General features: G+C 40.5%; 1 protein-coding gene across 2 annotated transcripts in view; it reads right to left on the bottom strand.

The window, feature by feature from the left end:
• The window catches only part of Rrm1 (ribonucleotide reductase catalytic subunit M1), a 28,609-nt gene extending 4,234 nt beyond the window's left edge, over positions 1-24,375 (bottom strand). The window contains exons 1-16 of one of the 2 annotated variants that reach the window (XM_052714493.1): positions 24,165-24,375; positions 23,035-23,123; positions 19,665-19,842; positions 18,676-18,776; positions 16,243-16,302; positions 15,446-15,485; positions 14,391-14,553; positions 11,074-11,215; positions 10,081-10,164; positions 7,524-7,685; positions 7,169-7,248; positions 5,537-5,738; positions 4,794-4,943; positions 4,371-4,592; positions 3,141-3,217; positions 986-1,121 (exon numbers count right to left, since the gene is read on the bottom strand). In XM_052714493.1, the coding sequence (XP_052570453.1) occupies positions 986-1,121; positions 3,141-3,217; positions 4,371-4,592; positions 4,794-4,943; positions 5,537-5,738; positions 7,169-7,248; positions 7,524-7,685; positions 10,081-10,164; positions 11,074-11,215; positions 14,391-14,553; positions 15,446-15,485; positions 16,243-16,302; positions 18,676-18,776; positions 19,665-19,842; positions 23,035-23,123; positions 24,165-24,183 (1,905 nt within the window). In that variant the 5' untranslated portion in view covers positions 24,184-24,375. Of the gene's footprint in view, positions 1-985; positions 1,122-3,140; positions 3,218-4,370; positions 4,593-4,793; positions 4,944-5,536; positions 5,739-7,168; positions 7,249-7,523; positions 7,686-10,080; positions 10,165-11,073; positions 11,216-14,390; positions 14,554-15,445; positions 15,486-16,242; positions 16,303-18,675; positions 18,777-19,664; positions 19,843-23,034; positions 23,124-23,915; positions 24,090-24,164 lie in introns of those variants that run through there. The other variant, XM_052714494.1, reaches the window with a different exon arrangement.
• Positions 24,376-27,214: the final 2,839 nt, after the last annotated feature.

The raw sequence follows: 27,214 nt of genomic DNA on the forward strand, positions 1-27,214 counted from the left end.
CCTCCCCTAAGTGTTTTTAAAAGCTTAAGAAAAAATATGGCCTTTGAAAAGAAGAAAAGAAACAACATGTCTAAGCCAAGAAATTTTATATAAACTGATTCTTCTTTGGTTTTCTCAAGTGATCACATAATAAAAAACTTCAGTAAAATAACTAGAAATGCAACTTTCCTACACCTGACAAAAACTTACTTCAGGACATCTAGTAATCTACTGTTTTTTAAAAAAAATTAGTAGTTTTCAACCTTGCAACACAAAGAATTACCTGGGAGCTTACAAAACAACACTGATCTCACCAACAAAATTCTCTTTGGTAACCATGTCTGAGAACCATTCTCTTGTCTCCACCTCCTAAGTGCTAGAATCAAAGGAACAACCCATTTCTGACCTGAGAACCACTTTTAAATGATACTTTTTTAAAAATGGGATGGGCGATGCTATGTAGCCTAGGCTAACCTAAAACCAGAGTGCCTCCTACCTCAGTTTCCCAAGTGCTAGGATTATAAACACAAGTCACCATACCTGAGTAATGCTATTACTATGGGCACCTTTAATATCCCAGCTAAAGCATGTGAGGTATGAAACATGCAGGGGATGGTGGAACATACCTATAATCCAAGTTCTCAGAAGGCAGAGGTAGGAGGATCACTGCAAGTTGGAGGCCAGCCTGATCTACATAGTGAGGCTTTTCAAAAAACAGAAACAAACAATTAGGCACTCGTCAACTCTGACTCAGTCAGACATGGTGGTGCACACCTGTAATGCCAACACCTGAGAAGTAGAGAAAGAACAATCTATTCAAGGTCATCTTCAGCTACATGGCAAGCTCGAGGTCAGCCAGGGTTACCTGAGATTGTCTCAAACAAAAAACGAAAACAGCTTCTTTCATACTGTTCCTCTGGTCACTGGCTGCTTAGGCAGATTATGAGTAAGCTTTTACTCCCAGCTTTCAGAAGAGCTCCTACAAACCTGGCTGTAAAGTTCTCACCTGAAATTCTCCTGACAAGACCCTGCGAGTGTAGATGTTACTGGTATAAGGTTCAATGGACTCATTATTCCCCAGAATCTGAGCAGTTGAGGCAGTAGGCATTGGGGCAATAAGTAAACTGTTTCTTACACCATACCTTAAAAGAAAAAGATTATTAGAGATTATTAGAGAGTCTGCGACGCGGTAGTATATATAGCAGAAGCTGAGAATACCACCACAGAGGCATGTAACTCACATACTGACTTCCTACTACAGGAGCACACTTCACAGCATGGATGGCACTGTTCCACTCTTCTAAAATGTCTGCCCCAAACAGACCAGCAGTTTCAATGCTAGCAAGTCTTACAAAGTCCTCACTTATGCTGCTTGTTCTGTGGCACTTAGGAGTCACACACAGCACTCGATGCACTATTTTGCCCAGGGAAACTGAACTCAGGCCTGAGCAGCCCATCTGTATCACAGTGCATTCATTCAAGCCCACTCATCTTTACTACGTGCCTTAATGACCACTGGCCCCTTCACAAAACAATGCTGTGAAAGTGGTCAGAACTAGTCACCTATCACTACAACTCTCCATTATCCTAGGTAAAAGGAAAAATTATGCTGTGAAAAAAATTCTAATTTCTCCTACTACCAATTATTAGCTTCTAAAAAGTTAATTTTTTCACTTTTCAGTACCAAGAGTATTTAAAGAATACACTATTTAACATTCTTAGAAATCTCCACAACTTAGCCTAAGATACCAACTCCAGGGCCTGCAAGATGGTTCAGTGGATAAAGGCAACTGCCACCAAACCTGATAACCTGAGTTCAATATACAGAATGCACATGGTAGGAGAGATCCAACTTCTTCAGGCTGTCCTTTGACCTCTATGCATGCCTCAACATACATGTATGCGTGCACATATGTACACACAATAAATATATATTAAAATTTTTTTAAAAATGTATAGAGACCAACCTGCATGGCATTTTCCTGACTAGGTGGGCAACAAATACAAATGTCAAAACAAATACTTGTTCTTCAAGCACTTCCGGTGACTAACACCATTGCACATACTCTGTCTGCACTGCTTGTTTTAAGTTCCTATAACACAGACAGCCTGTCCTTCCTACATTCTACACCCATGGATCCATATAGTGCTCAGCATTGAGCCTCAGGTCCTAGGGGGTTTGTACAACGAGGTTCGCAACCTCAACCTCACTGTCACTTCTAGATATAAGGCATCAAGCAAACCACCAGTTTTCTCGTGCCTTTACTTCTTCACCTGTAAGTCCCAGTATCATGTTCATAGATAGGAGACTGCTCTGAAGTCATACTTGCTAACTGTGATTCCCAACTTTGGAATCATCTGTAATCGCTGAAAACATTAAGATCTACTTTCACTTGAAGATCTCCAAACCAAACCTCAGAATCTGTCAAGTTCCAATTACATTTACATGACCAAACTGTACGTGTATGAAAGAGGTCTAGAAAAACACATCATCAATGAGACTTATCTCTGGAGAAAGGAACAAATTAGATTTCTGTTTGTTCTGTGGAGCAAGCAGTTAACCGAAGTATAAAGAACAGTTTTTACTTTCGATTTTATTTCTGTATTTAGGGTAGGGCATGGGGGTGTCTACAAGTCTGCAGCCAGCCTAGGCTATAGAGTGAGAACCTATTTAAAAAAGCAAAACAAAACAAAACAAAAAACTATAAGCCCAGTGAATAAAAGAGTAAAAACATTTTTTTTTAAAGTAGACCTATTTGGGCCAGGCAGTGGTGGCACATGCCTTTAATCCCAGCACTCTGGATGGAGGCAGAGGCAGGAGGTTATCTGTGAGTTTAAGGCCAGCCTGGTCTACATAGTGAGTTCCAGGGCAGCCAGGGATACATAGTGAGACCATGTCTGGAAACAAAACAAAACAGCTCCTCAAATAACATCAATTCATACGGAAATACCTACTGTGTGCTAAAAGGCTTTCATTGCACCAAGCAAGCTTCACATTACTATTTTCTTACAGTTTTCTAAGCCATTTCTGTGAGGTAGGTCACAGCCCCAATTCAGAAAACAGTTTTTGAGTTCATAGTTAAAATAGCAAATGTAACTCCTGAAGAACCAGAAAGCCCCAGTCTCCTGGCGTCCATGCTACTTTATACATCTCCACTTACTTTGCAATCTTCTCCTTGAGAAGCTTCCAGTCCCACAGGTCTGTAGGAATAACATTCCACATATCATACTGAAGAATCTAAGAAATAAATACCCCACATTTATGATGTTACTCTCAGGCAATTTAAAACAACGACCAAAAAATTTTTAAAAAGGGCTAACTGCCATATCCCCACATCCCAGCAAATGCTGTCTTGTAGTCAACATATTACACATTAAGGAATATCGGCTCCGGCTGGAGAGATGGCTCAGAGGTTAAGAGCACTGACTGCTCTTCCAGAGGCCCTGAGTTCAATTCCAGGCAACCACATGGTGGCTCACAACCATCTGTAATGAGATCTGGTGACCTCGTGTGTACATAATAAATAAATAAATTTAAAAAAAAAAAAAAGAAAGAAATATCAGCTCGCCAGGCGGTAGTGGTGCACACCTTTAATCCCAGCACTCGGGAGGCAGAGACAGGCAGATCTCCGTGAGTTCGAGGCCAGCCTGGTCTACAAAATTAGTTCCATGACAGCCATGGCTATACAAAGACACCCTCTCTCGAAAAACAAAAAAGGACTATTGGCTCCAGTGAATCTCTTGGACAAAGTCCCATTAAGCATACTGATCAGAAGCAGCCTGGGACCTCGTCTCAACCACATTCCTGCAGATCTACAAAGCAGGAAATCTTAACATTCATGAAATGGTTTCAGAGATGCATTCCTTTTATAAGAAAGCATACTCTGTAATCTCTGCTTCCTTGATCTGTTTATTGGGCTAAGAATACCAAATTCCAAGTAACTACACACTAGACTTTCTGAGTGTCAGAATAAACGGAGAAACTAAAACTTTATACAGAAGGGAAACATACTACTGATGACAAGGGCAGCAGGGAAGACAGAATCCTAAGATGGCTCCCAGATTCCAGGCCCTGGTGTCACAAGCCATGGGTAATCTGTCTTCTACTTGAATGTGGATAGGATCTGGGAATATCATAAATGTCTCAGTGTCTCTTGCAGAACAGTGACTGCTGGATTTAGGGTCCACCAGAATAAATCTAGGCCTCAATAACCCAGAACAACCCCATCTCAAGGTCCTCAACTACATCTGTAAAACCCTTCTGTAAACCCTTCTGAAAAACCAAGCGCTCTCCCAGGGAGCAGGATGTGTGTTCATCCTTTGAGGAGGGGTCATTATTCAGCCCATTACTGGTACTCATAGGCAAAAGGAAATCTCAACCGCATACTTACTCCTTTGCTGACTGGAGAGCCCTCATACGTTTCATAAGGGCCATACTCCTTTGCTAGGTCACAGCTGGCTTCCAAAGCTCCATAATAAATAGTTTCAAAGATTTGCTTATTCAATAACTGGGCTTCTGGGCTCTCAAAGGGGTATCTCATCAGGATGAAAGCATCTGCTAGACCTTGTACCCCAATTCCAATGGGCCGATGGCGTTTATTTGATAAGTGTGCCTTTGTGAGAAAAGATGTGGGAAAAGGAAAAGATCATTGAACACAAAAGGTAACATTCTATACCACCGACACACATGACCTCTTCCTTCTCATTCTCTCACAGCATTCCAAGGACATTCATTTCAATTAGGACTTGCAGACCATGACAAACCTCCATCTTGGATTCAGTAACAACCAATAAGCAGGGAAATTTATCCATACCTCTGGAATAGGGTAGAAGTTGATATCAATTATCTTATTCAAATTTCGGACAATGACTTTAGTGACTTCAGCCAGTTTCTTAAAGTCGTATGTATGTTCCGGTGTGACATACATATTCAGAGCCAGAGAAGCCAAGTTACAAACGGCAACCTGCAACATAAAGAAAGGTTCAGAATCACACACTTCTGGTTTCTTCTCCCTCTTTCAGTGAGACCACTAAAGTCTTTATGAACTATCAGGTGTGAAAATTTACCAACAGCCCCCCACACCAGTGCTGAAGACCAAACTCAAGGAATTATTACTCTTCGCTGAGTAACCTCTTTACAACTAAGCTAAATCACCAACCCCTAAAATTGGGATTTTCTCATCATTTATCAGTATATTTCTAATCCCAATGATTCCACCTATCCACTATCAGTTACATATGTGAGCTGTACTATTCAGAATACTGAAATAGTTCCTAACTGTACTCCCTGATGCATTTCATTCTCCATTCTCCCGAGGGAGGGGGGCTAAATTCTTATTTTTAAAATACAGCTTAGTTAACATAACTATGCCACATAGTTTAGTGAGTGTGTGTGTGTGTGTGTGTGTGTGTGTGTGTGTGTGTGTGTGTGTGTTCAGTGCTGGGGAACAAAATTCCCTTCAACCACTTCAACCACTTCAGTAAATTCAATGAGGGACTCACAAGTAGTAACGACCTCTACAATTCCCTCAGTATGCTAGGTAGCTTCTCTACCTACCTCATCTTTGCTGGTATACTCTACTATTTCTGTGCACAGGTTGCTGCACTTGATGGTTCCCAGGTTTTGCTGGTTGCTCTTCCGATTACAGGAATCTTTGTAGAGCATGTATGGGGTGCCCGTCTCTGTCTGAGATTCAATGATGGCATACCAAAGCTGCTGAGCTTTCACAACTTTGCGGACACGACCCTGCTTCTCGTAACTGAAAGACAAAGATAGAATTATTCCAATATTCACACCCTAGGAAGAATACATGAAAATACAAAATTATGCAAATTCTCAAAGCTTTACTAAAGGGGAGAAAAAGGAATTATATTCATCATTTTTTAAAGACTGGTTCTATTGATTTGTGTATGTGTGTCTGTGTAAGTATATGTGCATATGTGTGTGTGAGTGCACATGCCTGTGGGCACATGGAAACCAGAGTCGGAGTAACTGATATTTTCAGGATGCCTGGCTTGTTATCTGGGTGCTGAGACCCAAATCAGGGCCTCAAGACTGTGCATGTGCACTCTTAACTACTGAACCATTCCTCCAACCCCGATATCCATTTTCTATCAGCTGAGACTACCAGAAAACCAGGCAGCTTTAGATTCCTTCAAATGACCCCACCAAATCAGTAACACTGTTCAAAGTAAAAAGGAACAAAAGCCATCATCAAAATCATGGCAGCTGCTTACACAGCCTCTACCATGCAGCCTGCATTTCTTTGCTTTTCCTTCTGCTTTTCTTTCATACCTGGCGTGACCTGGGGATATTTTACCTGACAGTCTGGGCTTTCTTTCTCTGAAGTCCCCTCCCCTGTACATGCAGCTGCTTACCAAACACCATTGTGAAGCTGCCTACTTCCTTGGACCCTAACTAACTTTAAAAAGCCTGGCTTTCTCTCTTCCTCTTACCCATCTACCTCCCTGCAGCTGCTGCTATTTATAGCTTGCCTGCCTGTTGTTTTTCCTCAAACTGTAGTGAAACTGTCATTTTTAAGCTTCAAAATATAAAAAACAAAACAAAATTTACTACTGTGCTAATTTTAATGAACTGTCAACATGTGTGTCCTAGTTATTTGTGATTTATGTTACCAAAAGCACTAGACTGGGGCCAGGAGGTGGCTCAGTAAGTAAAGGTCCTTACTGCCAAACCTGAGAATCTGAGTTTGATCCCGAGGACCCACACAGTGGAAGAACAAAGGTGACCTCTGACCTCCATATATGCACTGTGGCACATTTGTGCCCCCAATCCCAAAATAATTACATAAATGTAATGTTTTTAAAAAGTACTATGTTATAAAATAACTCTTCTCAGTTTTTATAAGGATCAATTAAAAAAATACCAAGCACTCAAATTTTAAGAAGATAAATAATTTTGGTGAAAAAGTCAAGAAACATCTAACAAAAATCAAATTAATAATTACACTCTCTTCTGGATACTTTCAAAGATTTCTAGAAATGAACTAATGATTAAGTATTTTTCTGTTTTTCCAATGGGAGGGCTCAAACTCGGTGCCTCACAACAGGATAGGTAAATGGTCAAGAGCCTCGGCTTTAGCCCACCATAAACACTTCTGACATTTGGATGCCCTGAGTAAGAGAAACCACGGCTCAAATGATTATATCATGAATATTTTTCTCATACCTTTCATACAACTTCTCAAATTCCTCTCCCCAAACTTCATCCAGACCAGGACACTCATTTGGACACATCAATGACCAGTCCTACAAAGAAGTAGAACCAGCTATGAGAAATGTCATACAACCAGCCAATACCCACTGCAAATCCCGCCAGAAGGGGGCTTCCGTGGCAATGCGGTGCAGCTCTACCTGTTTGTGTGGCCTTTTACACACTTAGGTCAGGGAGCATCTGCTCTCCAGAACAGCACATCATCTGTGGCATCACACAGGTGAGTCTTTAGTAAGCACGACTTAAAGGACTGAAGAGCAAAGCCTGTAAGAACCCTGTTGCTGTGAGCACAGGCGGCCAGCCCTCTCACCTGGTTAGTCTCCACTCGCTTCATGAAGAGATCTGGAATCCAAAGTGCAAAGAAGAGATCCCGGGCTCGCTGCTCTTCCTTCCCTGTGTTCTTCTTCAAGTCAAGGAACTCAAAGATGTCTAAGTGCCAAGGCTCCAAGTAAATAGCAAATGCTCCAGGGCGCTAATGGTAAGAAAGTCAGCATTCTTATCAGAATCAGTATAAATCAAAGAAGCTTCATATTTGGTAAAGCATTTTTATGATGTCTCCTTTCATCTTTACTATGATCAGTTGAAATAAGTAAAAGTATCAAAAAATAAACTATTAGTATTTTACTTAAAATTTTAGGAGTAGAACAGAACTGACATAGAGAAAACTTAGGGGCTGGAAAGATGGCTGGCTCAGTAGTTAAGATCACTTGCTGCTTTAACAGAGGGCCGGAGTTCAGCTCCCAGCACCCACATGAGGCAGCTCACAACTCTTCAGGCTCTTCTTCTTCAAGGTAGAGTAGATTGCTTTATACCATGACAAGACATAAAGTCCAATTAAGGTTGCTTTAACCTTTAACAACAAGTGTCTCATTTAAGGTTAAAAGACAGAGATGGCTGGGTATGGTGGCACATACCTGTAAACAGCACTTGAGAGGGAAAGGAAAGAGAATCAAGAATTAAGGACCAGCCAGAGCTACATGAGACCATCTCAAACAAACAAAAAATGGTGATCTATCTCATGAATGTTGTCAAAATTTATGATAAAAATTCATAAACTAGTAGATGATTAATACATCTACATATTTATAAGAGACTATAGTTGTAAATCTAATAATACCGGATAAACAATGCAATTCTCTCAACTCCAGGGGAGTTTCATTGTGATTTCTTTTTTGTTGTTGTTTTTGAGATAGGGTCTTACTGTGCAGCCCTGGTTAACATGGAATTTGCTTTATAGAGCAGGCTGGTCTTGAACTCACAAGATCATCATGCCTCTGTCTCCCAAGTGCTGGGATGGAAGACATTTGCCACCACCCAGCTATAATTTCCTAAGAAAATTCAGGATGAATTATTACAAACCTATTTCAAGGTTAGGTGTTAACCTGGGTATGCTGGTACATGCCTGCAATGCCAGTACTTGGAAGGTAGAGACAGAAGACCCAGCCTCAGCTACAATAGGAAGTTCAAGATTCTGTCTCAAAATAAAAAATAGGGGCTCAAGAGATGTCTCAGTAGTTAAGAACACCTGCTGTTCTTGAAGAGGACCTGGGGTTAGGCTCCCACATGGCAGCTCACAACCTTCTACTAACTCCAGGTCCAAGGGATCTGATACCATCTTCTGACCTCCACAGGCACCAGGCATACACATGGTATACATACATACAGGCAGGCAAAACATACACATAAAATAAAAAGAATTTATTATTTCAAAAGTAAATAATAAATCTTAAAAAGTGGGCTTGTGAGATGTTACAAGGAGTAAGGGTGCTTGACAACTTGAGTTCAATTCTTAGAACCCACATAGTGGAAGGAGAAAACCCATTCCCCAAAGCTGTCCTGACCTTCCCTTGTGCCTGTGACATGTTCAAACAATACACATAATAAAAAGAACCCACATAGTAGAAGGAGATAACCCATTCCCCAAAGCTGTCCTGACCTTCCCTTGTGCACTGTGACATGTTCAAACATACACATAATAAATAAACAATTAAAAAATTAAATATAAAATGACTTTTGTTTGTTTGTTTGTTTGTTTTTTTGTTTTTTTTGTTTTTCGAGACAGGGTTTCTCTGTGTAGCTTTGCACCTTTCCTGGGACTCACTTGGTAGTCCAGGCTGGCCTCGAACTCACAGAGATCCGCCCGGCTCTGCCTCCCGAGTGCTGGGATTAAAGGCGTGCGCCACCACCGCCCAGCATAAAATGACTTTTTAAAGAGCTGAACAGATCAGTGACTGCTAAGAGTCAGGGATAAAGTATGTGTGGGTGAGAGTAATCGCAGTGACTGACTGCAAGAGTACATTAGCAAACATTCTGGGGTAATGAACGTGTCCTGTATCTTAATTGATATGGCAGTCATTCAAGGTGCACTTTTGTTAAAATCCATTCAACTATGTATTAAGTAAACCATTATGTCTCTTTAATTTGACTAAGTTAAAAATCACACAATACTCAAGACCAGCCTAGACTGCACCGAAAGTCTGAGGTCAGCTTAGGGTTACAAAACAAGATTCTGTCTTTAGAAAAGAAAAGCTTGGTATTTAGAAAAGTAGGGGAGTGGAGAGATGGCTCCGCAGTTAAGAATACTTGCTGCTCTTGTAGAGGATGGGAGTTCAGTTTCCAGCACACACACTGGAAAGTTCACAACCACTTATTAATAACTCCAGCTCTAGAGGTGCTAATGCCTTCTTCTGGCCTCCATAAGTACTCACTTGTACATGCTCACACACAGAGATATATACATATTAATCACATAAATAAGAATAAAACAAATATTTAAAAACAAAGTAAAACAATATATAACTGAACCAACTTTTATAACTAAAGACTTTCAGTTCTGATTTCTAGCACTTGCTAGTAATAAAGTATACCTTGTTTCCACCTTGATCCACATATCGAGCTGTGTTATTGTATACTCTCAGCATTGGTACAAGGCCATTCGAATTGCCATTAGTCTGAAAGAAAGGTCAAGAGTAAAGGATCTGGATGAGAGACACAGGGCTCAGCTAGGAAAAACAGTCCAAAAGTAAAAACCTGTTCCTAATCTTTCGTTGAAGCAGTAACTAATTTCTAAGTAGTCGTCTATGAAGTTTTTACCTGGTCTCCATCCGCACCTCAGCAATGAAAACATAATGCCCAACATAACAATCAACAAAACATTGCTAAGTTATATGCATGTTGCCACCAGGCCTGGCCAGCTATCATTTATTGATTGCTCACTGTAATGTATGTATGTATGTATGTATGTATGTATGTATGTATGTGTATGTTCATTATAAATTAGGGTTGTGTTAAAGTAGATGAACAAGGCAAGCACCCTTACTCCTTGTAACATCTCACAGGCCTACTTTTTAAGATTTATTATTTATTTTTGAAATAATAAATTCTTTTTATTTTATGTGTATGTTTTGCCTGTATGTATGTATGTATGTATGTATGTATGTATGTATACCATAAGTTATGTTCAGCTACTTTAACACAACCCTAATTTATAATGAGCATACACATGGTATACATACATACATTACAGTGAGCAATCAATAAATGATAGCTGGCCAGGCCTGGTGGCAACAATCCTTTAATCCCAGCACTTGGGAAACAGAGGCAGGTAGATCCCTCTGATTTCCAGGCCAGCCTGGTCTACACAGTGAGACCCTGTCTCGAAACAAAAACAAACAAATGATGGCGGCTATTATTATTGCTTTAAAAGATCATAATTCTAAAATCTGAGCTAAAAAATATTCAAGATTATCTCACATCCCAACCCTCCAAAGATGAATCGAGAAATAAAATGACTCGCTTCCACTCACTAGCATTATCATACCCATGACTGGTTTTAAAAGTCACACAACTTAAACACTTACCCCAGCAATGTAGCTGCCAGTAGCCCGAATACAACTCACAGCAACACCAATTCCCCCAGCAGACTTAGAAATTAAGGCACACTGCTTCAGAGTGTCATAAATTCCTTCAATGCTGTCATCTTTCATACTCAAAAGGAAACAGCTACCGGGAGAAAGAGACAATTAAAGCAAGGAAATCAATCAGTGAGTCACAAAAAGGGATTAGATAATCCAGACAATTAAGTCAAACAAATGAGAAGATCTGAAATCTACAAAGTTCCTAAGTGTTTTCAGAGGATGGGAAACACCTTTTACTGAATAGGAAACACAAATATAGCCTATTACTTTAAATTAATCTTGCTACCTACATTACACATTAAGCCCAGATAAAGTTTTATAAATAAGCCTAAAATATCGGCCTGATTTTTACCAGACTAGTTATGTGCCACGATTAATTTTCTCAAACTCTTAAACATACATCAGACTTTTCTAATTGTTAGTAAACCACCAGGAAAAATAGTTTTTTGTTTGTTTTTGAGACAAGTTCTCTCTACATAGCCCTGACTGTCCTGAAACTCATTATGTAGACCAGGCTGGCCTCGAACTCAGAGATCCACCTGCCTCTACCTCCAGAGTGCTGAGATTAAAGGCATGCACTACCATGCCCAGCCCTACAACTGAAGTATTTTTGAAAACAAATACCTAACAGTCAATTCTTTGACATGGACATAAAAAATATAGTTCCCTTAGTCTTTTTTCAGATGGCTCCTCTACCTGAACTTTGGCTCTATCTCATCATGCTCCCAATTCATGAACATTACTCTACCAGGGACGTTTCAACATCTTGAATGTTAAACTACTCAAACAGATTCTATTCACTGACTTTCTATAAAAAACTCAGGCATTCAGAAAGATTATACACATATATCTGTATGGCACCTTCCTCAAGAAATGACTCCACAAGGAGCTTAATTATAATTCCTGTAATTAATTATCCTTCTGAAGTCTCCCGAAACTCAATGGTATACAATTCATTCCTATTAATGTATGTAGTCTTAATTTACTTTCATGGTTGTAAAGCATCCCATTGCTCGAGTATCCCATATGTTCATGTGCTTGTTAATGATCATTTTCCATCCATTTGAGCTTCTAAAAAATGCTATGAAAATTCTTCCCTTCTTCCCACTTACTTACTTACTTACTTACTTTCTTATAAGGGTATCAATATATAGCCCAGGCTGACACTGAATTCTCCATCCTTCTACCTCAGTACTACCATTTCCAATGCTGCTCAGAAAATTCTTGAACAGCTGGGTGCTAGGAATCAAACTCAAGGCCCTACACATGCTAGCAAGCACTCTACCACTAAGCTACAGCCCCACCCTTGATGTCTGGAGGCAAGGTCTCCCTGTATAGCTCAGAATGGCTGTCAATTTGCTTTGGAGAGCAGACTGGCCCCAAATGACAATTCTTCCATGTTTACCTGAGATCACAGGCCATCATGCCTGGCTCTTAACAGCAGATCTTAAATTAAATGTTCTAAATGCTATAGTACAGAAACACAACTAACTTATTTATATTAAACTTCTATTCAAGTATTTTGCCGACATAGAAACTGTTGAATTCTTTATGTAAAAATCATATCTGTGATCTTATTCATCCATTTTCAATCATTTCTTTCTCTTATCTTACAATGCTAGCTCAGGCCTCCACTAGCACACTAAAAACAGTGATAGATCTAAGGGTTTTGTTTCCTTTTTGGACTTATTTTATTTTATATATATATATGAATGTTTTGCTTGTTATGCAAATGTGTACCACATGTATGCCTGGTCAGAAGGTGTCAGATCCCATGGAACTGAGTACTGGACAGTTGTGAGCCACCATATGGGTCTTCTACCAGAGCCACAGTGCTCTTAACCCCTGAGCAATCTTTTCAAGCCCAGATCTAAGGTTTTGTTTTGTTTTGTTTTTTTCGAGACAAGGTTTCTCTGTGTAGCTTTGCGCCTTTCCTGGAACTCACTCTGTAGCCCAGGTTGGCCTCAAACTCACAGAGATCCACCTGCCTCTGCCTCCCGAGTGCGCCACCACTGCCTAGCCAGATCTAAGTTTTTAATGGATCTTTTACCAAATGAAGGTTATTTTCTACACCAATTTTGCTAATGAATTGTATTATAAAACAGCAATGAATTATATAAATGTTAATATAATGAGATATGTATTCTTGAATTCCTAAGATACACAGACTTGCTAAAAGCATTTTTTTTTCTTTTATTTACTCCAGACAGTGTAAACTGTTATCCTTTTCACAGCTAAGGAATCAATAGTAATCCTATTATCCTGCCCATAAACTCAGGAATTGTCCGTCCTTAACCCAGATTCAGAACATCACAAACTCCATCAATTTAATTCTCATGTATCTTAGGAATGTGCTCCTTCCCTCAATCTCTTTTACCTCATTAATCCTTTCACAATTTTTAAAATAAATTACTACAGGAATTTCTTAACTAGTTCTAGATACTTACTAGTCATTTCTCTTCTTACTAATCATTTTAATAGTGCTGAAAAGTCTTGAGCCAAAGGTCTTGTGCATGCTAAGCATATGATCTACCACTGAGCTATAGCCTCTTTTTAATTTAAAAACAACTCTCTTGGAATATAAATGACATACAATTCCCTATCAAAAACATTCTGTTTGCCAGGCGGTGGTGGCGCACACCTATAATCCCAGCACTCGGGAGGCAGAGCCACGTAGATCTCTGTGAGTTCGAGGCCAGCCTGGTCTACAGAGCAAGATCCAGGATAGGCACCAAAACTACACAGAAAAACCCTGTCTCGGAAAAAAAAAAAAAAATTTCTGTTCAATAGCACCTAAAATATTAACTCGTACAACTACTACCACAATCAATTCTATAAAGTTCTCACTAACAGCATTTGCCCCCTTCCAACTTATTTACCCTAACAGTTAGAGATTTTCCAAATGCAAATTATTTAATCAGAGCAGGAAATAACTGAAGTTTTTGTTTGTTTTTAATGTAATGAACCACCTGGCTTTTTATTTCCCTAGCCAAACCATTTACAAAAGCAGCTTTAGGGGCCTTAAAGATGACTCAGTGGTTAAGAGCACTGGCTGCTCTTTCAGTTGACCCGGGTTCAATTCCTAGCACCCACATGGTAGCTCAGAACCATCTAACACCAGTTCCAGGGATCTGATGCCCTTTTCTGATCATGGGCAAGAGTGCACATGGTACACACATATACATACAGACAAAACACTAATATAAATAAATCTTTAAAAAAGAAAACAACAGCAAGGAACAGCTTTAGATGATACATGCCTGGACAGTTGCGGGCGGTTGGTCCCAGCATTGAAGAGAGTAGGAGAGGCATGAGTAAACCACTTCTCAGAAAGCAGGTTGTATGTTTCAATTGCAGCATCAATATCCTCTTTGTGAATCCCCACAGATACCCTCATCAACATATGTTGTGGTCTTTCAGCCACTATAAACAAAGTAGGAGTTTTCAGATAATGGGACATGTCAGAATAACTAGGCTCAAACTTATTTGAAACAAAAAATTTAACACCAAAAGAAACTTCTAAAAACTTTACAAATAAGTAACACAATTATTTATAATAAACCTAAAGTTCAAATGTCATTTAGAGATATTTTGCTATCCTTACCATGTGATAATCCCCAGAACCATGAGCTAAAAAAATTTCTATTCTTCACAATAAAACAACAACAAAAAGGTTCTTTGGAAGGCTGCAAAATGGCTCAGCAGGTAAAAGCACTAGTTGCTAAAGCTAACAACCGGAGTTCAATCCCTGAGTCCCACACTGTGGAAGGAAAGAATCAATCAGCTCTTACAAGCTGGCCTCCAACTTCCACATGTACATTATGGCACATAATCTCTCTCCCTTCCCATACCCATGCACACATATAAATTTTTCAAATGTGTATGGGTGTTTTGTTTGCATATGTATGTCTATGTACCATGTGCATGCCTAGTACCCACAGAGACCAGAAGAGGATCCTGGATCCCCTAGAATTGCTGTTACAGATAGTTGTGAGCAGCTAGGTTTTGTTTTTCTCGAGACAGGGTTTCTCCATGTACTTTTGGTACCTGTCCTGGATCTTGCTCTGTAGACCAGGCTGGCCTCAAACTCACAGAGATATGCCCGGCTCTGCCTCCTGAGTGCTGGGATTAAAGGCATGTGCCACCGCCACCCGCAGCTAGATTCTTAACTGCTGAGCCATTTCTACAGCCCCAAAAGCCAATATATGTTTTAAAGTATTATTTGGAGTCTAAATAGAAATGTTAAGGTTAATAGTGCAAAGCTCTACATTCAATGTAATGAACAGAAAAGCTAACATACATTTTCATTTCTTACCTTTTCCATTGATCTTCAACAAATAGGACCGCTCCAGTGTCTAGAAGAGCAAAGTCAAGTTTTTAAATACACAGTGGATATGTAATTCATAGTAAGGTGATCTGATGAAATCTTTCAATCTTATCATTTTAAATAAAAAGGATAACATCTACCATTTCTACCTGCAGTCTAGTAGATTATCACTTGGCTGCTCTGCTTCAGCAGAGATTACATGCAAACTCCTGGGAAAGGCCCGCTCTTGCTATAGGCTACGGTATGCTATAGGCTGTGGTATACAGCAGCAGCAGCAGCAGCAGGATTGATGTCTTAACATCTGTGTAGTGCTTGTAAGAGACTAGGCACTACCCCAAGCAACATAATCAATCTCCAGAAGAGCATGTTGAATCTAATATTATCCCCATTCTAAGGAAGGAACTGACTGCATAGCTTATGAATGGGAAATGGGAAAGCTGAAAGTTGGTCTGATATAAATATCCCTGTCCTTAGTTACTATGTTATGTAAGCAACACAATAGACAAACACTTCGCAGAGTAGGGAGCCAATAATTACTGCAAAAATAGTAGACTATGGAGTAATTGTGACAGATTATCCGAGTAATTTTTAAAATAATCCACAAGTAATATTTGGAATATTCAAAGATATTAATGAATAAGCTGTTTTTGCTTATTTTAAAGTTTTACCACTACCATAATCCTACCATAACCAGGAACATCCAAACTCAATTCTCAAACATAAAACCCTATACTTCTGGAATTAAGGAGGAATACCCACATATCTGAAACCCATTATTTACTTACCTTAAAGCCAAAGTAGTTATAAGAGAAATCTCGGTCGTAAATAATGGCAGAATTCAGGCGCTGAAGGGAATAAAAAAGAATCCGTAACTAAGATAATAAGACCGACTTTCACAACTTCTAATACGTTTTTAGCTGACTCCAGGACTAAAAGTAATATAGGAACCAAAGAGACAGCACGGTCTTTACTCTTAAAGACAGAAATCAAACACTGAAAGGCAGAGGGGCGGGGAACTCTATGAACCGAACCCTAATTAGACTTTAAACCAGGCACACAAGAGTGTGGGCCAGGGACTAAGTGACAGAGCATTAGCACGCACAAGGTCCTAGGTTCCATCCTTAACACCACAAAAAATGTAAAACTTTAAAATATAATTATTTAAAAACTAGAGAACTTATACTGTGTGATTAATTTCCCAAATTTCCCTTATGTTTCTATCAAATTTGAAAGAACATGAGCATGAAAGTGACTATATGATCGTCCTTAAGCATGTTTTCATACTAGTAAATATTAAAATATTGGTACCAGATACTAATTCATATTTTTCATATTTTTTTAACTTTATTGCACGTGTATACACTTATTTATTTAAATTTTTTGTTTGCTTTTTTCAAGACAGGGTTTCTCTGTATAGCCCTGGCTGTCCTGGAACTCAGTCTGTGGACCAGGTAGGCTGGCCTCCAACTCAAAGATCCTCCTGCCTCTGCCTCCTGAGTGCTGGGATTAAAGGTATGCACCTGGCTTCATTTATTTATTTTTGAGACAGGAACTTGCTATGTACCCCTGACTAGCCTGGATGCACTAAGTAGACCAGCAGTCTGGTCTTGAACTTGCAGCAACAGTCCTGACTCTGCTTCCTGCCAGGATCATGAGCATGTACCACCATTTTCAGCGGCAAATTTTTGTTTTGACAATGAACCCGCTTTAAACTGAACGAAATAAATGTGTTATAAGCAAACAGAAAGTAGTTTATAGGCTTTGAAAACCCATGGTCCTTTAACAGATCTACAATAAATTACTATTGTGGCAGTAAGATTTTATAAAATTGGTCATTGTTAAAGAGCTTTGGTAGGTTATTAAGCCATTTAAAAGAAAACAAAAGTAATCAGATGTGATCTGATCAGTCATACTATCTGAAACCCGGTTCCCTCTTACTGTCAAACCTTGAAGGGCATTTTTGTAATCAGAACCAGGTATGGGCTAGAATGATCAGTGAAGAACTGAGGTACTAGACTATAAGTATTTGTTTATTTTCCAATATTTACTTTTAGGCTCAGTTTTTGCTCCTGTTATCTGTTTTTAACTTATGCACAGGGCCAGGTGTGGGGCCGCAGGCCTGCAAAAGCACTCCAAAGGCAGAGAATAGAGGACTGCTGCGGGTCCCAGGTTCACCAGGGCTACACATTTAGATCTTGTGAAGAAAGGCTGGAGAGAAGACTCTGAGGTTAAGAGCACAGCTGCTCTTTCAGAGGACCAGGGTTCAATCTCCTGCACCCACATGGTGGCTCAGAACTATGTGTAACTGGTAGTCCCAGAGAATCCAAGACCCTCTTCTGGCATCTGTGGGCACCAAGCACACATATGGTGCACATAAACACATGCAAGGAAAACAGCCACATATATAAAATAAAAATAAAATCTAAAGAAAGAAAATCTTGAAGGAAAAAAGGGGTTGGGGAGAAAGACTATATTATAAGTAACATATAAATAGCTTTTCTTTTATGTCTCCTTAATAGCTGCTACATACTTAGAGAGCCAGCCAACTAATCTATCTGTTACTTAATGTTAAAACTGGTTTCTACCAAAACACGGACATATCTATCATACAAGGCTATTACTGCAGTGAAAAATGGAAAATAAACTTTCACCAATACAGGGATTCTCATGGGTACAATGAAAATAATCCTTAAAATGGAATGTTATGCCACTGATAGGATAAATGAGGTAAATTCATAAATGCTTATAATGATGAGTTATAGTTCTAAGTGAAAATAGCAACAGTGAGAACAAACAGTATGCCTGATATAGCGCGCGCGCGCGCGCGCACACACACACACACACACACACACACACACACACACACACAGTATATACACAGAACAGCTCCAGATAAATATCTTTTAAAAAATGCTTAAATGAAGTTGCTTCTGCTAAAGAAAACCAGAATCTAGAACAGGAGAATTAGTTTTTATCAATGCCTTTTGTAGTGTTTAAATGTTCTTGAATGTGCTTTGTTTTGTTTGTTTTCATGACAGCATTTCTCAGTGTAGCCTTGGCTGTCCTAGAACTCGCTCTGTAGAACAGGCTGGCCTTTAACTCAGAGATTCGCCTGCCTCTGCCTGAATGCTGGGATTAAAGGCATACATCACCAGCGCCCAGCCTTAAATGCATTATTAAAATAAATAAATTTCCACCAGAAAAAATGTTGTACATACATCCTTATTGGCCATAACAATATCCAGCGTTGAACTGGCCACCATGGGAGAATGTCTGCCGTTGTGTGGATTTATGTAATTGTAGAGATCCTCCATCACATCTGAGAAAAGAAAAAAGGAAAGTCAAAATCACCTAATGGCTATTTTAAAACAGTGGCTCTCAATCCTTGTTTTTTTAATACCAACCCACTTTGGTGCCTAGCAAAGAAAATACTCAACAAATATACTTCTGTTGAGTACCCACAGGATAATATATTATATATATAAAAGAAAATCTTTCAAAGAAAATGAATATAAGCCCTTATAGCTTAACAGCAATTCCCAAGCAGCTCTGATACACAGCTAAAAAGGGGGTAGGGGGAAGGAAATGCAGAAATTACAGTCACTTCTTGTCATTTTTTTTCTTTCAGAACAAAAATTTAGTTCAGCAAGATGACTCAGCAGGTAAAGGTATTTGCCACCAAACCTGATGACCTGAGGTCTATCCCAGGAAGTGACTCCCACAAGTTGTCCCCTGACCTTCACATGCATACTGCGGAACACATTTGTGTACACACACACACACACACACACACACACACACACACACACACACACACACACACTAGGCAAACATAATTAAAGATTAACTAAAAAAAAAAATTAAAAAGGACAGATATTCAAGCCAGAATGATGACACATACATATAATCCCAGAATTTAGGGAATAGAGACAAGAGAATTAGGAGTTCAAGGTTGGCCTTGGTTACAAACTGAGTTTGCATGCATCCTGGATTAAATGAGACCCGGTCTCAACATACACCACAGACACACATAATTTCATACAGTAGGTCAGCTACATGGAGAAGCAGGAAGTTCTAGTTCCCACTCTATATTGAATTGTATACTGTTTTTTAAAATAAGATGTAATCTTTGAAACTTATGTAATTATTATTCCTATAACTTTATGACAATATTAAATTCTTTTTAATGTTGTTACTCCAGACATACCACTGAAAACTTTCTTTGTTTCTTTGTGCAAGTTAGAGACAGCAATCCTTGCTGCTAAGATGGCATAGTCAGGGTGCTTCGTAGTCAAGGTTGCCGCTGTCTCCGCAGCCAGAGTATCCAGTTCCACTGTGGTGACCCCACTATACAGGCCTTGGATTACTTTCATGGTGATCTGAGCCTACAAAATAAAACCAACAGTTATTTCAGCTTTTTCCAAGAAACAATAGCTTCCTTAAAAGAGTAGTTAAGTGCTGTGGGATGTTCTGAGGGTTAATGTGTTGCTCTGATTGGTTAATAAATAAAACACTGACTGGCCAGTAGTCAGGCAGGAAGTATAGACGGGACAAGCAGAGAGAATTCTGAGAATTCTGGGAAGTGGAAGGCTGAGGCAGAGAGACACCACCAGCCGCCGCCATGAGATGTTAAGATACTGGTAGGCCACGAGCCACGTGGCAACTTATAGATTAATAGAAATGGGTTAATTTAAGATATAAGAACTAGCTAGAAGCCTGCCACGGCCATACAGTTTGTAAGCAATATAAGTCTCTGTGTGTTTACTTGGTTGGGTCTGAGTGGCTGCAGGACTGGCGGGTGAGAGATTTGTCCTGACCATGAGCCAGGCAGGACCAGAAAAACTTCAGCTACAGTTAAGACAACCAAAGTTATATATAACATAACATACTCTCCCAATCTGAAAAACATTATTCATCCCAATGTAAGAATCCATAAGCCAACAAAACTATTGATAATGTATCCTATACATATAAAATTAGAATTAGTGTCAGGTTTTTTTTTTTTTTTATTTGTTTGTTTGGTTTTTCTTTTTGTTTCTTCGAGACAGGAGTTTCTCTGTGTAGTTTTGGTGCCTGTTCTGAATCTCTCTCTGTAGACCAGGCTGGCCTCGAACTCAGAGATTCGCCTGGCTCTGCCTCCCAAGTACTGGGATTAAAAGCATGCACCACCACCGGGTGGCTATAAGAATGTTTTAATTGAAACTGATTATAAATATTTTCTCACACAGTAGTAAGCATAAATGTACAAAGAATAAAGAAAAACAAAACAAAAAAATCCTACAAGCACATAGCACACATGATCAGGAGACAGCATGGAAAGTCTATGGACAGAGGTCTCACTGTGACAACTTACTTATTCTTTGAGACAGTGTCTCCGAGTCTGGATCTTGCCATTTTGATGTGCACCCGGGATCTGGCCCTTTCTTCATGTGCCAAGAGCTGCGGTAACACATACTGCTGCTGTACCTGGCTTTTCCACGTTGGTACTAAGATCCAAACTCAGGGTCTCGTATTTACAGAGCCCATCATACATTTTAAAGAAAAATAAATTCTAAGTTGTGTCTACATATTTACTAAATCTTTTAAATAAAACAGCTTAACTAGTAAAGTTGACCAAAGCATATCTCCTTCAAAAGCAGTATGAGTGAATGTAGGTGGTTACTGTGATTGTATTTATAGCACAGCTAAGCTAGTTTGCTTCTGATTGTTTTCTTGACTCAAGAGGTAAGTGCGAAATCCATATAGTTTCTGATGCTATGTGGTAAACAATCAGAACTTGGTCTAGCATAACATCTATGTGCCACATCTAATAGCGTCCAGACCTTTTCAACAGGTTCTGCCCTGGGAAGCTGTAATCCACTAAGGCATCCCTGCATGTGGACATGTGTTGTTAGATGAGGCAACTGAATATCTAAAAATCAAGGAACTCCACTTGTTGCTTATTACACTTCCACTGACTTCAATCAGTCCCCTCCTCTCTCTTTGGACCTGCCTTAGCTACAAAACAAAGAAGATGAAATAGGATGAGGACTCAGATTCATCCAAATATTAACATTTGACTATTTTAATTAGTATCTGGAAGTCCAAAATGTGTAGACTTATAATAAATAAACTTTAAAGTACAAAACTATTTTCTCACTTTCTCACTTGGCTAACTAAACATTTATCAAGTACCTAATTAGATAAATGTCACACTGTGGCTCTAACAAGAATAAGATATATTCATGAGGGTTGGAGGGATGGCTCAGCAGTTAAGAGTGCATACTGGTGACTCACATCTTTAATCCCCGCACTTGGGAGGCAGGCAGAGCTCTGTGATTTCAAGGCCAGCCTGGTCTACAAAGAGTTTCAGGAAGACCAGGGCTGTTATACAGAGAAGCTGTCTTAGAAAAAAAAAAAAAAAGAAAAGAAAGAAAGAAAAGAGTGCATAACGCTCTTCCAGAGGACTCAAGCTAGGTTCCCAACACACATATCATGGGTGACTCACAATAGCCTATAACTCTAGCTCCACAGGATCCAACAACTTCTTCTGGCCCCTTTGGGCACCCACATACATGTAGCAGACACTCACAGAGACATAAAATAGTTCTTAAAAAAAAAAAAATACTCGCTCGGGGCGGTGGTAGCGCACGCCTTTAATCCCAGCACTTGGGAGGCAGAGCCAGGCGGATCTCCATGAGTTCAAGGCCAGCCTGGGCTACCAAGTGAGTTCCTGGAAAGGCACAAAGCTACACAGGGAAACCCTGCCTCGAAAAACCAAAAAATAAAAAAAAAATAAAAATACTCATGAACTCACAGCTGCAGTGGTTATCTGCACAAGATTTCTGCAAGTTGGGCCCATCAGTATTTCATCATGAGTGGAGGATGAACTCACAGGGCCCTACCCTTAGCTGTCCAGTTAATGGTTGCTGGAGGAGTCAAATTCCTCAGGAATGCAATCATTGGTAAATTGCCCTTGCTCAATCAGGCAAATTAAGCCCAGACTCCTGCTTATACAAGCAGCCCTAACTAAATAAAGTGGGACAGACCAGGACACAGACAGACACATGTTCACACACAAAAACACACAGACCAGGACACAGACAGACACATGTTCACACACAAACACAGAGTACTAGAAGGACTTATGGAGAAGAGATCTGGTGAGAAGGAGGTAAGAGGACACTAGGGAAAAGACGATAAAAATGTATTTAATATATGTATGTATAGATACACAGATATACATATGTATAAAATTGTTAGAGAATCTTAAAAGAATAAGATACACCCCACTCTGAATTCTAGATGCAGATAGATAACCAATTTCCATACTGTGTGGCTAAAACTCCCAGGAACACAGGCAGCAGAACAGGATAAATTAGATGCCTCAACAGTGGTAAGATCAACTGCTCCTCTTTGTTCACCTACAGAACTCTCTGAAAAGTGATAACTCGAAGGACACTTCAAAGTCAAGAAAAGTTTCAGGCAATAAATTCACATTTAACACTTAAGTATATAGTTAAATGAAGGTCTAGAGATAAGAGATGCATAAAATCACAGGAAGCAAAGAATCCATGATATATACTATATTTACTTACAGGATCAACAAAGTCCATATTGAGTCCGTAACAGAGCTTCTGGATTCGTGATGTAATTTTGTCAAACATAACTCGCTCCTGGCGGCCATCTGAAGAATCAAACCACAGTTTGCACTAGCAGTTATTAAACTGGCATTATCAAAGATTCAAGTGTAATTAACTTTTGAAATTGACCAAAAAGAAATGTTCATTAAGAGATTGTCTTTGGGGTCTGTGGAGACAGCTCTGTGGTTAATCTCACCAATCTGGTTGGATTAAAAGTCACGTTATCTCAGCATTTAGAAGGCAGAAGCAAGTCTCTGTAAATTCAAGGCCCGCCTGGTCTACATAGCAATCTCTAGGCCAGTGATATATAGTGAAACCCTGTCTCAAGAAACAAACAACATTTAAAAAAAAAAAAAAAAAAAAAGACCTCTCCCAAAAAAATTCAGGGGCGGAGAGATACCACACTCCCACCTCACAAAAGACAAAAAAACTGACAGGAGACCCTGTGGTGTCCAAAGTTTTTTCTTTCCTTATTTCCTCCTGTGTCCGGTCATCAACTTTGTGAGTTTTGGGGGTTTTTGTTTTGGTTTGTTTGTTTGTTGGTTTATTTGTTTGTTTGGTTTCTCTCTGTAGTTTTGGTGACTGTCCTGGATCTCGCTTTGTAGACCAGGCTGGCCTCGAACTCACAGAAATCCGCCTGGCTCTGCCTCCAGAGGGCTAGGATTAAGGCGTGCACCACCACAGCCCGGCTTTTTTTTTCCCCCCTTAAGAAATTAAAAAAGACAGACACAGAACTGTTATCAGCTATGAGTCAACTCTAGCCTCAACAATTACTAGCTGAAGGGCTTTTGCATCAGTCTCTGAAACCTCTTCTGTAAAATGGAGCCAAAAGCTACCTCGGATGGTGCTCGGAAGCAATCCGTTCCGGGAGGAACTCTGGAATGGCGCACCACGACAAAGCCAAAGGCACTTAAGGTTAGAAAGATGGAGGCAGACTGAGCACAGACGCGGGCCCAGCTGACTGACAGGGCGGGAAGCGGCGGCGAGAAGAGCGGGAAGCCCGAGGGCGGGCTGGCGTGAGTAACCGCTGGGGACTCAGCGGCCGGGCTTCCCTCTCTCTCTCCTCAGCCCCACGGACTCCTCACCTCGCTTGATGACATGCATCGCCGCTGGTGGCTGAAATGCGCTGGTGGCTGGGGTGCTGAGGGGTTCGAGAGCAATTTGCAGCTCCGAAGCGCTGATAGGACGGAGCCGACGGTCGAATTTGAGGTTTGGACCAGGCGCCGCTCGCCGAATTGACTGAAAATGCGCGACCGACAGCACTTTCCTCACCAGAAGGGACGATCATCGAAAATCCGAACTCCTTCCCGCTCCCGCCACCCGTGACGCACAAAGCAGCGCGACGGAATGCGAATGACGTTTTGACGCTACCAGTGCCCGGAGTTGAATGGGCAGAAAACGAGTAGCAGAAAGTCAGCAAGCCCGTCCCTCGGCCGCCATATTGAGTGTGGGCAAAGTCCCGGAGACTGCGGCTCTCTCCACCTTATAGGGTGAAGGCGGACCTGGCGGGAACCGAGTTCTCCTGCCGCCATTTTGGGTGTGGGCAAAGGGAATCTCCGCCCCCAAGTACTTTTCGTTTCATAACCCAGAACCCTTTTTTTTTTTTTCTTTCTTTTTTTTTAATTCTGGCAACCCCAAGATTTCCGTCTGGTTGGCGCCAAAGCCTACGCCCCGCAGAACAGAGGCAGCTAGGAGGCCGGGGACTGCACTCCTGAATTGAAGAATCAGGCTAGGCCAAAGGTATTTGGATTTTAGCCTTACAGAAATAGGAGTTCCGCGAAATTTTTAAGCAGGGAGATCCATTTGCTTCTACTGTTTTGTGGATGGTGGTAGAGATAGGATCAGCACTAAGGTAGTTGTCACCAGATGGAATGGTATTAATGACTGAACACGTTAAGGGAAAACCGACATGCAGAAAGCAAGACACAGAACATTCAGTCCCAAGGGATGTCACTATCAAATCCCTCCCCTCAGGACTCAGGAAACCCCGCAGAAGAGAAGCCACAAAGAATCTAAGAGCCAGAGGGAATGGAGGACACCAAGGAAACAAAGCCCTCTAAATCAAAATGATCAAAGCTCATGTGAACTCAGAGACTGGCAGAATGCACAGGGCCTGCACAGGTCTGCACCAGGTCCTCTGCATATATATTATGGCTTCCAGTTCAGTGTTTTTATGGGATTCCTGAGTGTGCGAACAAGTGGATCTCTGACTCTTGTGCTTTTCTCTTGTGATCTTTTCCTTCTGTTGGTTTTGTTCGGTACTGATGTGTTAGTTTTATCTTATTATATTTAACAAATTAATAATAAAGTAAATTATTATTTTCCCTTAGAAGCTTGTTTTCTAATGAGAGACAGAAAGGGAGGGGATCCAGATGGGAAGGAACTGGGAGAAGTAGAGGGAGGAGAAACTATAGTCAGGATATATTATGTGAGAAAAAAATCTATATTCACTGGACGGTGGTGGTGCACGCCTTTAATCCCAGCACTCAGGAGGCAGGGGCAGGCGGATCTCTGTGAGTTAGAGGCCAGCCTGGTCCACAGAGTGAGTTCCAGGACAGGCTCCAAAGCTACACAGAGAAACCCTGTCTCGAAACAACAACAACAACAACAAAATCTATATTCAATAAAAGGGGAAAAAGAAAAAGGTGAAAAAAAAATAAAAGAATAATGAGGATCCCATTTTTATACTTATACAAGGAAGGTATAAAAACTAATCTGGGCCACACAAACTGTCTTCTGTAAAATAATGTATGTGACGTTCTTCTGCTAAAACCTTTCACTTGTTTCTTGTACCCTCCAGAACTTGTCCATCTCCACCCAGAGCTCACACTTCATAGGAAGTCCTACTTGAAGCTAGAAGACCAGGGTGGTCAGGGGAAAATATGATGTATGTACACAAAAAAGGAATTAGGACATTAGGAAATGTGTCATTTTCTGGAAAATGGAACTGGAGATCATCATGATAAGCCAAGTCCCTAAAGACAGATATCATACGTTTTCTCTCATATGGAATCCAGACCTAAGCAGCAACAACCAAAAAAAAATTCCACCAAGCCCAGGAGTAGTGATGCATGCCTTTAATCCCAGCAGAGACAGGTGGATCTCTGAGTTCGAGGCCAGCCTGATCTACAAGGCGAGTTCCAGGACAGCCAGAGCTACACAGTGAAACTCTGTCTCAAAAAAAAAACAAAAAAAACAAAAAACAAAAAACAAAGACAAAAAAAGATCCACCAAACTTGAGCCAGCCACCAGAACTCTAGATTGGTACCTAACCCATTCAGAGAGGCTTCCTACAGCAGCTGATAGGACAGATGCAGAGACCCACAGCCAAACATTAGGCAGAGGGAGAAATCAGATTGGAGGTCTCCATCAGGTCCCTCCCCTCAGAGCTTGGATAACCCCACAGAAAAGGGAAAGAAAGAATTGTAGGAGCCATAGGGGTCCCGGACACCACAACATGGTCCACAGAATCAACTAAGCAGGGCTCATAGGGGCTCACAGAGACCGAAGTGACAATCACAGAGCCTGTATGGGTCTGCTCCAGGTGCTCTATATGTATGTTATGGTTGTTAGCTTGTTTTTGTGGGATGCCTAACAGTAGGAGTGTAGTGTGTCTCTGACTCGTTAGCCTGCTCTTAGGACCCTTTTCTTTCTACTGGGTTACATAGCACACTCTTGATATGAGGGTTTGTGGCAAGTCTTACCTGTATCTTGTTATGCCATGTTTGGTTGATATGCCTGGGAGGCCTACTTTTCTGAAGGGAAATGGAGGAGGAGTGGTTGTGGGGAGAGGGGAGGAGAGGAAAAGGGAAAAGTGGCAAGAGGGGAACTGAGGTCAGGATGTATTGTATGAGAGACAGAAAGACAGACAGATAATTTTTAGGAAACTTGAAGCAGGGGCACTATTTGGAAAGAGGAAAAGTGTTAACGGGGTAAAGGTTTCTCCATTTTGTCTCAGCTGAAGCATCTTTGGTTTATACCCTGCAGCAATTTGAAAGAAAATGGTTCCCCAAAGGGAGGGGCACTATTAGGAGGTGTGGGCTTGTTGGAGAAAGTATGTCACTTGGGGAGGGGGTGGCCTTTGAGTTCTCTTTTACTCAAATTTCCCTCAGTGTGACTGTCAGTTGACTTCCTA

Source organism: Peromyscus californicus, unplaced genomic scaffold (assembly GCF_007827085.1).
Source record: "Peromyscus californicus insignis strain IS unplaced genomic scaffold, ASM782708v3 Scaffold_4__1_contigs__length_199733344, whole genome shotgun sequence".
Classification (NCBI taxonomy): domain Eukaryota; kingdom Metazoa; phylum Chordata; class Mammalia; order Rodentia; family Cricetidae; genus Peromyscus; species Peromyscus californicus.